This window comes from Balaenoptera ricei, chromosome 16 (assembly GCF_028023285.1).
Source record: "Balaenoptera ricei isolate mBalRic1 chromosome 16, mBalRic1.hap2, whole genome shotgun sequence".
Lineage (NCBI taxonomy): Eukaryota > Metazoa > Chordata > Mammalia > Artiodactyla > Balaenopteridae > Balaenoptera > Balaenoptera ricei.
The window spans coordinates 22968147-22980370 of NC_082654.1; the positions used below are offsets into that span (position 1 = coordinate 22968147).

The 12224-nt window shown below is 37.4% G+C and overlaps 1 protein-coding gene across 8 annotated transcripts in view; it reads left to right on the forward strand.

Moving 5' to 3' along the window:
- Positions 1-12224, forward strand: part of SORCS1 (sortilin related VPS10 domain containing receptor 1) — a 577597-nt gene that overhangs the window by 490652 nt on the left and 74721 nt on the right. For all 8 annotated transcript variants that reach the window (XM_059899261.1, XM_059899265.1, XM_059899263.1 and 5 more), the window contains exon 18: positions 4715-4886. In XM_059899261.1, coding sequence (XP_059755244.1) covers positions 4715-4886 — 172 coding nt within the window. The remainder of the gene's footprint in view (positions 1-4714; positions 4887-12224) is intronic.

Sequence of the window (12224 nt, forward strand, 5' to 3'; positions counted from 1 at the left end):
AAATAGAGAAAGAAGAACAAACAAAACCCGAAGTTAGCAGAAGGAAAGAAATCATAAAGATCAGAGCAGAAATAAATGAAATAGAAACAAAGAAAACAATAGCAAAGATCAATAAAACAAAACTAAAAACTAGTTATTTGAGAAGATAAACAAGATAGATAAACCATTAACCAGACTCATCGAGAAAAAATGGGAGAAGACTCAAATCAATAGAATTAGAAATGAAAAAGGAGAAGTAACAACTGACACTGCAGAAGTACAAAGGATCATGAGAGATTACTACAAGCAGCTATATGCCAATAAAATGGACAGCCTGGAAGAAATGGACAAATTCTTAGAAAGGCACGACCTTCTGAGACTGAACCAGGAAGAAATAGAAAATATAAACAGACCAATCACAAGCACTGAAATTAAGACTGTGATTAAAAATTTTCCAACAAACAAAAGCCCAGGACCAGATGGCTTCACAGGCAAATTCTCTCAAACATTTAGAAAAGAGTTAACACCTATCCTTCTCAAACTCTTCCAAAATATAGCAGAGGGAGGAACACTCCCAAACTCATTCTACGAGGCCACCATCACCCTGATACCAAAGCCAGACAAAGATGTCACAAAGAAAGTAAACTGCAGACCAATATCACTGATGAACATAGATGCAAAAATCCTCAACAAAATACTAGCAAACAGAATCCAACAGCACGTTAAACGGATCATACAGCATGACCAAGTGAGATTTATTCCAGGGATGCAAGGATTCTTCAATATACGCAAATCAGTCAATGTGATACACAATGTTAACAAACTGAAGAATAAAAACCATATGATCATCTCAATAGATGCAGAAAAAGCTTTCGACAAAATTCAACACCCATTTATGATACAAACTCTCCAGAAAATGGTCATAGAGGGAACCAACGTCAACATAATAAAGGCCATATATGAAAAACCCACAGCACACATCATTCTCAATGGTGAAAAACTGAAAGCATTTCCTCTAAGATCAGGAACAAGACAAGGATGTCCACTCTCACCACTATTATTCAACATAGTTTTGGAAGTCCTAGCCATGGCAATCAGAGAAGAAAAAGAAATAAAAAAATACAAATTGGAAAAGAAGAAGTAAAACTGTCACTGTTTGCAGAGAGAATCCTAAAGATGCCACCAGAAAACTACTAGAGCTAATCAATGAATTTGGTAAAGTAGCCGGATACAAAATGAATGCACATAAATCTCTTGCATTCCTATACACTAATGATGAAAAATCTGAAAGAGAAATTAAGGAAACACTCCCATTTACCACTGCAACAAAAAGAATAAAATACCTAGGAATAAACCTATCTAGGGAGACAAAAGATCTGTATGCAGAAAACTATAAGACACTGATGAAAGAAATTAAAGATGATACAAACAGATGGAGAGATATACCATGTTCTTGGATTGGAAGAATCAATATTGTGAAAATGACTGTACTACCCAAAGCAATCTACAGATTCATTGCAATCCCTATCAAATTACCAATGGCATTTTTTACAGAACTAGAACAAAAAACCTTAAAATTTGTATGGAGATACAAAAGACCCCAAATAGCCAAAGCAGTCTTGAGGGGGAAAAAAAGAGCTGGAAGGATCAGACTCCCTGACTTCAGACTATACTACAAAGCTACAGTAATTAAGACAATATGGTACTGGTATAAAAACAGAAATATAGCTCAATGGAAGATGATAGAAAGCCCAGAGGTAAACCCACGCAACTATGGTCAACTAATCTACGACAAAGGAGGCAAGGGTATACAATGGAGAAAAGACAGTCTCTTCAATAAGTGGTGCTGGGAAAACTGGACAGCTACATGGCAAAGAATGAAATTAGAACACTCCCTAACACCATACACAAAAATAAACTCAAAATGGATTAGAGACCTAAATGTAAGACCAGACACTATAAAACTCTTAGAGGAGAACATAGGAAAAACACTCTTTGACATAAATCACAGCAAGATGTTTTTTGATCCACCTCCTAGAGTAATGGAAATAAAAACAAAAATAAACAAATGGGACCTAATGAAACTTAAAAGCTTTTGCAAAGCAAAGGAAACTACAAACAAGACGAAAAGACAACCCTCAGAATGGGAGAAAATATTTGCAAATGGATCAACAGACAAAGGATTAATCTCCCAAATATATAAACAGCTCATGCAGCTCAATATTAAAAAAACAAACAACCCAATCCAAAAATGGGCAGAAGACCTAAATAGACATTTCTCCAAAGAAGACATACAGATGACCAAGAAGCACATGAAAAGCTGCTCAACATCACTAATTATTAGAGAAATGGAAATCAAAACTACAGTGAGGTATCACCTCACACCATTTAGAATGGGCATCATCAGAAAATCTACAAACAACAAATGCTGCAGAGGGTTTGGAGAAAAGGGAACCCTCTTGCACTCTTGGTGGGAGTGTAAATTGATACAGCCATTATGGAGAACAGTATGGAGGTTCCTTAAAAAACTAAAAATACAATTACCGTATGACCCAGCAATCCCACTACTGGGCATATATGCAGAGAAAACCATAATTCAAAAAGAGACATGCACCCCAATGTTCATTGCAGCACTGTTTGCAATAACCAGCTCATGGAAGCAACCTAAATGCCCATCAACAGACAAACGGATAAAGAAGAAGTGGTACATATATACAATGGAATATTACTCAGCCATAAAAAGGAACGAAATGGGTCATTTGTAGAGACGTGGATGAATCTAGGGACTGTCATACAGAGTGAAGTAAGTCAGAAAGAGAAAAACAAATATCGTACATTAATGCATATATGTGGAACCTAGAAAAATGGTACAGATGAACTGGTTTTCAGGGCAGAAATTGAGAGACAGATGTAGAGAGCAAACGTATGGACATCAAGGGGGAAAGCAGCAGGGGGAGTGAGTAGTGGTGTGATGAATTGGGAGATTGGGATTGACATATATACACTAATATATGTAAAATGGATAACTAATAAGAACCTGCTGTATAAAAAAAATAAATAAAATAAAATTCAAAAATTGAAAAAATAAAATAAAGTGTGAGTAAGTTTTAGGCAGCTGGTAAGGCATACAGGAGGACATGGAAGGAGAAAGAACAAAAAAAAAGAAGTACTTTCAAGAGGATGGAAAAGATAAGTTTGGCAGAATGAGCTAGTTGAGAAGAAAGAGTCCAGAAAAGTAAAACAAAGGCTTCTTTTGCAAGATCAGAGGATTTGTGACTTGTCCTAATGAAAGTGGAATCCATGAAGGTTGTGAACAGGTAGGATAAATAATAATGTTAAATAAAAATTTTGACAGCATTTCATAAGCACTTGCTAATTGTCAGGGGGGTTTTAAGTGTTCTGTGTACATTAATCCATTTCATCCTTACAAATACCCTGTGAGGTGAGCTTAATATTAGTAATTGGCCTTGCGGTGATCCATAGTGTTCAAAGCACTTTCCCAGACAGTATTTAATTTTATTTTCTCAACCTTTTAGGTAGTCCTTCTTGAGATTTAGGGACATAGAAAGGACTTTGGCTAGATTTGAAGGGGTTGGAAAACAATAGCCTGCAGGCCTTCACACTACCAGATTTTGTAAATAAAGTTTTATTAGAATCCAGATGCATTCATTCTTTTGTGCATTGTCTATGTCCACTTTTGTGTTACAACCAAAGAGCTAAGTACTTGTGATAAAAACTATATAACCTACAAAGCTAAAACATTTACTCCCTGGCACTTTATGTAAAAAGTTTTGTCAACTCCTGGTCTAGAAGAATGGAAAGACCTTGGACTTTGATTGCTTCCATTTTGAGCTCTACCAATAACTTCAAGCAGGTAGACTTGAGAAATCAAATATATGAATACATAAAGCTGTTGCTGTGGACTCCACACAAAAAAATGATGAATAGGTAACACTGAACCTCAGAAGTCTTAAAGGTTAGTTATTTAAAACCCACAGATTCTAATTTACTAGGAATCTGATCAATTGTATAGGATAAATTTGTAGGATAATTCTTTTTCTTTTTTTTTCCTATTAAAGCTAAAACAAGAAGAAAAAAGCAAAACAGTTGGAAGGATTTACTTAATCTGTAGACTGAAGTCTCCTTAATATGAGGTTTCAACAGTTTCGGCAGTATAACTCCTCATGAAATATTGACTAAAAACTATCAAATTTAGCCAACTTTCTGCACTGTACCATTAGTACAGCATCTTGTATGGTATCTAATGTTGAGGCATATAATGCATAAGAATCTATTCTTTCTCCGAACTACACATGCCTTTGCAATATATATTACTCATTCTAACCCTTAATTATATAGCCTTTGAAGTATCTCCTAGATTATCCATGTATATCTTTTCAGCTAGGTCGTAAATTTATTGAGGGCAAAGGAGGACCGTGTCTTCTACCGCTGCTATGCATTTCCCGCAGCTCCAAAGTGAAGTGGTTTGATTCATCGATTGACTAAATAAATAAAAGCAGTAAATTAAAATGTTAATAATGGATACAGTGTGTTCCTATGATGATTTGGCTCTCTGTTGGGTACTTTCTGTGAATAAACTGTAATCTTCAGAGCAACAGGAAAGGTAGTTATTGATAGCCCTCAAGGCTAAGAAGAAGGGTCAGCTTCAAAAGTTGGGAGTGATCTAAATTATCATGAGCTGGATTACAATTTGACCTTCTTTTTTTCCATTTAGGTATAGAAAGGTGGTTTCCAATAACTGCACTGATGGGGTGAGAGAACAGTACACGGCCAAACCACAGAAGTGCCCAGGGAAGGCCCCGCGGGGGCTCCGGATCGTCACCGCTGATGGAAAGCTGACAGCGGAACAAGGGCACAATGTTACTCTCGTGGTGCAGCTGGAAGAGGTAGGACCGAGGCCCGTCTCCCCTCTACCTTCTAGAGCCAGTGATTTTTCCTAAGGAAAAATCCCTTTACATGTTTTTTTGTCTTCGTTTACATATATATATATTTTTTTTTAATTTTAAATTTTGTTTAAAATTTTTATTCTACTTTTAGTTCCTTGGTTTTTGTTGTTGTTATCATTTCACTTTCTCTGACACATTTCTTCAATTATTTTTATTTCATTGTAAGTTGTTCTTCTCTCTTAGTGAATCTCTCACTTGCGAGGGATTCTGTTTGGGTTTAACCTTGCCTTGTTGGCGCTTTTAGCAAAATGTTTTCTCAGAATACATCAATGGTATTCCTAGAATAACTTAACACACACACATGCTGAACTAACCTAAAAGCTGCTAATGCTGTCTTCCTCTCTTAACCTGAGGTCTTGGCTTTTCTTTCTAAAGGCAACATGCTGGTCATACATATAGCATCAAGGCCAATCTAAACATAATTGAGTATAATTTCTTTGACAATTAATAGGTTTATTTTTTAATAACACCTCAGGGATATTATAAGCATCAATTATTATTTGCCAAATTATGATTGTCTGAAATTTATGAGTATTTAGATGGTAGGATAAGATGACATGTATGTTATGTATTTTAGAATGTACACGGGTGTGTTTGTCATCTTGTAAATGAGGAAGATGATCTCTAAAGGATAAACACTTTCATAAAATGATCTCAATTATTAAATCAGGTATGCTACCTTCAACCGTGTTTTCTGAGTACCTAAAATATGGCCAACACTGTGCTAGGCCTTGTGAATACAATGGGATTTTAAAAGTTCATAATGACACCAGGATGAAGATATACAACACTGACTTACCCCATCCTCTTCTGATAGCCCAGTGGCTCTCAGTCTTTAATATGCATAGGAATTACCTGGTGGGCATGTTAAAACAGTTTCCTGGGCTCCGTCGCCAAAGATTCTGATGCAGTAGGTTGAGGTAGGACCCAGGAGTATGCATTTCTAACAAGGTGGTAGGTTATGCATCATGCTTCAAGAAAAAAAAAAAAAAAGAAGGAAACAAGGGCAACATCTAGAGGGATAGACCAGTCTGAGAGGTTCTGGAGTGTGACTTGAAGGGGAAAAGATGAAGCAGTTAGGATTACATTGTCAGGTTTACTCAAAATACTTAGTATTTTAATTCCTGTAGAAAAAACTGTGAACTAAATGAGTTTGCAACCCTGGCTCTGATAATGCTGTTGCTTTTAGTTCAAGGACCACTTAGAAAACCACTACTCTAACCTAATACTCTTTTCTACTATCTTCTTAATAAGTGCCTTTTAACCGTACTCAGTTTTCTAAATACTAATGTTCCCCAAAGTTCTTCGGTTGGAACTAGAAAGAGATGGGCCAATTTAGACCAATTGGAGTTGCTTGCATTTCACAGAAATAAATCTCTGGGGACTTCTGCCTGAGGCTATGACAGACTAGCTTGCTGCAAACCAGATATATATGTATTATTTAGAACAAGAGTGAGAGAGAGAGTGGGAAAGAGAGAGGCAGACATACACACAGAAGGAGAAAGAGGATTTGAGAAGCTACAGTTCTTTTCTGTATGGGAAATTCATTGTGATGAACATTTTATGCTGTACTTCCCCTCAAGAACCTTGCCAATTCATACATCATACTGTATAAGAGGTCAGATTTTCAGATTCCCAGTAGAAGGTGAGATGGAAAGTGTTGGCTAAACATCTGTTGGTGGACTTACAAGCCTGGGAAGATAGAGGTTGGACTTCAGGGTTACCAGGTCAGCTGGGACTGATGATGTCAAAACACAGAGAGAAGGGACGCATAGAGAAGACATACAATATTCTGTGTCTTTTGTTCCCTTGAGTTATTTGACAATATCTGAGGGATACAGACAAAATAGAAAGTAGTCAGTTAAGAGGATGTGAAGTCAAACATAGTTTTTAGAAGTACTACATTTGGGGGAGATAAAAAATTTGAGGTTAGGGACTATCAAGAGGAAAGCCCTGGTGAACGATACAAGACTAGGTTCTGTAGACTCCTGGAAAGCTCTATGCTAGGAGTAAGGACAAAACAGAATTAGACCAGACTCTCTACACCCTGAAATCCCAACTGACATTATTTCAGTCTTTGAAGGGTTAGAGTGATTTTCCCCCATTTTAAATGTCTGTCAGAAGCTATAACAAATCCCCTTTAGGAAAATAACATACATCAGAGGCCTTACTTGTTTTTTGCGTATAAAATTTGGGGTGTTTAAATAATTACAGATGTATCAAGAAACAGGACCAAGAACAGGAAAAAAGCAACAGAAGAAAGAACAGTTGCCTGAGATATGATTAATATGTTTATGAATATTGGATAAGATATAAAATTTAACCCCACAGCAGTCATCAACAGGAGGCAGTAAGCAAATGGAAGTTATAGAAAATAAAGATATAATTACTGCTATTGATCAACATTAGCATGGAGAAATAAATGCCAGTACACATATAAAATGGAATACCATGCAACAATGAAAAACAGCAAACTATTGCTACATACAGAAATGTGAATGAATCTCATAGCTAATATTGAGCTAAAGAAATCAGACTGAAAAAAATGCATATTATGTGAGCCTACTTAATTAATCTGCAAAAAATAGGCAAAACTGATTTATGGTGATAGAAATGAGAATAATTACTACCTTTGAAGGGGGAGTGGAAGGGAGGATTTTGGTGGTATTAGCAATTTTAAATTTCTTGGTGATTTATAAATGCATTCACTTTGTAAAATTCAAGTTGTATATTTAATGATATGCATATTTTTATGTGTACTGTATTCAACAAAAAGCTTACTTAAAAATCACTTTAGAAATTCAAATAAAACACTTAGTATTTAGGTCATTAAACAATAAGGAAAAAGAAAACTGTTAGGGAGGGAATTCATTTTCCAGGCCAATCCTATATCCTATGATGAAGGTGAAGGTCCCTTTCCCAGAGACATAAGGAACCTCATTATGATACTCAGAAGAACATCATCTTCTGAAGCAGCAGATGTCAATGCTGGAGCAGGATTCAGAATTTAGATTTTTATTTCGTTTTGAAGAATACAGTAGAGCGAGATCTGAAACAAGAAATCAGGCCTGCTCAGCTCCAACCTCTGTACACCTTCCAGGGACAGAGGCCAGGCTCTCATCTGTTCACTGTTGCTTTCCATGTAACCAAGATGATCAGGCGTCTCAAACTTAGCTGGGTGACATGGGGACAGCTTGGGGAATCTGGTTCTAAGACATGTAAGTTCATGCCTTCTGGGCACAAAAAGGGGAAAAAAAATAACGAGTGAGTTCATTCCACTCGAATGGGCAAAGCTACAGCAGCAGGGATAAGTCTGCTGCCTTCACCTGTCAGAATTGGCCCCTTGATGCTCTTGCCTCCTAGTACAAAGCACCAAGCCCTAAAGACTGTCCCCATGTCAAGAGGCCCTGGAGACCTCACATTTGATTGTGAGATCCTGTGCTAATGAGTCGCAAGCTCACCTTACAGAAACAACCTCAGTTTCTCTATTAATCTCTGGACTATATACGTAGGCATGGCTGAGGTGTGTGATAAACAATGCAGAATACAGGACAGCAGAGTGTCTCAGAGAAGCTGAGGAGCGCTGAAAGTTGACATGATAATAATGCAGATGTCTAACATTGATTGAGCACTAACTGTGGTCCAGTTTGTGAGTGTTTCATGGATTGTCTCATTTAGATCCCACTGCAGCCCTATGCGAGTAAGTATTGATATTATCATTATCATTTTATAGATGGCACAGCCGAAGCACAGAAAGGCAGAGTAACTCACCTAAGATCACACAGCTACTAAGTAATGGAGCCAGGAGTCAAATCCAGGATCTATGTTCTCCTGCCTTGCTACTGCTTCTCTGTGGCGGAAACAACCATTTTCTGGCAAAGAACTTCATGTATTTCCTAAGGCTCTCTAGAGGTGCTTGGCAGGAGTAACAAAGATCAAGGGGTAGAAAGAACAGGCAAAATTATCTACGCCCAACTCAGTCTGCGCTGTGGCTGCTGCTGTATTCTTAGACACTCGTCAGTATGTAAATCAAGAGTTTCCTCCTGGATTTTCTGAGAATATTCATGGCTTGAGATTAGCTTGTTGAAAACCATTTCAGCAAAGAGAGAGGCCAAATCCTCCTCTTTGCAATTTATTGAATGACTACAGCGTATCTAGTGCTGTTTTATCCACTCTAAAGAATGTTGGAAAGCATAGGATGTGAATGCAGTACTCAAGGACTTTAACATCCATGTGTACCAAACTTCTCCTGAGTCTTAGGTATGAATTAGGTTATAATATTGCTAAATTAAATTTAAAACCCAAACAAACAAAAACTCCTGACATGTGCCACTGGTAATACATAGGTTCTCTACATCCTTCTCAAAATTTCTATGAGTTCACTTCTCATTTGAATTTGTTGCTCCTAAATTTACTTTGAATAGAGTATCTGATTTGCCCCCATACCTAGTGCCAATTCTTTATAACAATAGGGATATTAATGCCATGCTTCTGATGCCCCTAAAGCAGCAAGTCCTCCAGGTGCCAAAGGGACCAAGAGGTCCCTGCTACATTTTGATATGGCACCGTAGTGTGATTAATGAGATGTGGGCAGAAGACTCTCCAAGACAGTATAATATTTTATCATTTGGGCACCAAAGATCATGCTCCTGTGTCTCATGGTTTATTCCTGGTTCAATTTTCTCCTCTAGACTTGTCTTCTGTCTGCGAGGCTAGGTTGGACTGGGGACTGATGCAACACCCCCACCTTTCTTTGTCCCCAGTTACTTACATACAAACCCCTCTGTGTGGGCTCCATCTCCTATGCGTATCAACTAAAGCATTAGAGACCTGAGGAGTCAACCGTTCCACCAACTAGTTAGATATGTGTGTTTATTTGTTCTTCAACAAATATTTTACTGAGTTCCAATTTTATGTCATGTACTTTTCATTTATGAGTAGACATATTTCAGCTTGTGGAACTACATGTTTTAGGTTAACTAGGACCTCTGCTGTATCAAGTTTTAAGTAAAAATCTAAACACACAAAATGGAAAATACTAAATATTTTGTATTCATTCAAAACAAAAAAAATTAATTTACTTAATTAAATTATAATAATGATCTATATTAGATTATTATAGATATCTATATCTATATTACTAATCTATAATAGCAGTCATCTCTTTTTGGCATCTCCCAATAAGTGATCAGTATTATTAAGATAGGAATCATATCCTGCCTGATTGCAGCTCTAGCATCTCTGCTTACCGTGCCTACAATATTGATAGGAACTCAATAAATGTGTGTGGATTTGGATAGGCTTCCCCAAAGAATGTAGAGATAAAGTCTAAACTTAAAAGGAAAAAGGCTCTTAAAATTTGAATAACATCCCAAACATGTTAAAGTCTTCATCTGAAATCCAAATCCCTTCCTATATTCTGTTCTAGTGCATGTCCTAATTCTAAGATAAGAATATCAATGAAAACCTTGCTAAAACCAGAGCAAAGAAGAGAACTTCTTATTGACTGAAGATAATCAAACGCTAAGTACACTGATGCCAACTTGTAACTCCATGTACGATAGGATGTGCGTGAGCCAAAATTTTGCAGATTTGACAAATGCAGGAAATGGAATCCCTTTTTGTAAATAGCATGTGAGCCCACCCCCACATCTAGGTGACACAATGACATCATAACACAAGTCCTTCAAAATCCTACAGCTTGGTTACTCAGAGAACCGCATAATTCTGTTGAAGTTGATGAAAAGCTCCTGTGTTGGGAACCCCATCCCTACTGCTTTGAGGATTCTCTCCAAATTTACCATAATAAAAGAATCTTCATTAGAAGCAACAAGGCAAAGGAGCCAGTCTTGCTTCCATCCCAGACTCACTCATTATGGCAGATCCAAGAACACACACACATGCACACACACACTCACACTCACACTATGCATTTATGCATCACTGTTTTCTTAAGGACAAAGAACATTGATCCAGGGACCAACCAAGAAGGGAGAGGAGGAATCCATGAAGTTGTGTTTAAGAAGCCGAACATTTTACATTTTACGACACCTGAATTTTAGGAAGCCAATCGAAGGTGTTTTACAGTGAGACCCCAGCAATGAGAGGTAGCATCTCTGAAGATTTGCTTAAGATGGATGTCCTCTGGACCACTAGTGAGCACCTAGTGAGTCTATAGACTTTCCATGTGATAACTCGGCTTTCTAGAGAAATCCAATGCGAGAACCTGAAGGCACAGGATGGATGGCAAAGGACCTAATCAGTCTTAAGAGCTCAGCAAAACTGATTTGGAAGGCATTCATTTGAGAGGACTGCTAGGCAGTAGTGTCTGCATGTTATGGGAAATAATTAAATCTGTTTTAAATAGCTGTAAGAATAAAGAGATGCAATTCGCTGCATAATTTAAGACTTTTAAATTAAATCTGAGGCAAGGGACTAAAATTAAAAACTTTGATCCGTATGTCATTGTTTTAATACTTCAATTTACATACAAAGACTGGAACTTAATAAGGAAAATTCATGATTATAACGTCTTTTGTGAGATTTAACTCTGAAACGTGAAGGCTGTGTCCTCATTAAATGGATTTCAATGAGCTGTAATTTCACATACATTGAAAGACTTACGGCCACATAAAAGTAACCACAGTGTAATAGCACTTCATAAATACTGCAGGATGCTGCCAGCCATCGGATGATAGAGAAGTTGACTTTTGATAATTTTTTTGTGTCTGCGAGACACTTATCTGTTGAATTGATAAAGGAATCTGATCTACTTTTTCATCTGCAGGAAGAGTTGGCATAAAGAGTTAGCAGGAAGTGTTAAGTCCAGGCAGGTGTCACTTTCTAAGCCAGCCCAGATCCATCTCAGAAGGTTCAGCTGTTTTCTTCTTCCACACAAAGGAATGGGAGCTGATTTCAGTGAGCCGTGGAGATTTAAGAGCTTTTCTTATGCATATATAATTCCTTACTCTGTTCAGCTTTATTCTCTTTGACTCTAGCAAGGTAATTGAGCCCTTCATTTCTTCCCCCTTGTTGCTCCGGATTAAAGAGGAAAGAAGGAAATGAGGCAGGCAATATAGGTTGTCTTTAAGAGGGCTGATGCCTGAAGTTCAGGTTGTATTCAGGTTAGCAGTTCTCTCTAAGGCTCCACTTTTCTCTCTCCTCAATACTGGTCCATGTGCGTTGGTGTATTTCTATTCTTTAGGATTTCAGAGAATAGATATTTGCAAAGAACTTCAGTCTGCCTTGACAAGCTAAGAGAGATACTTGGCTCATTAC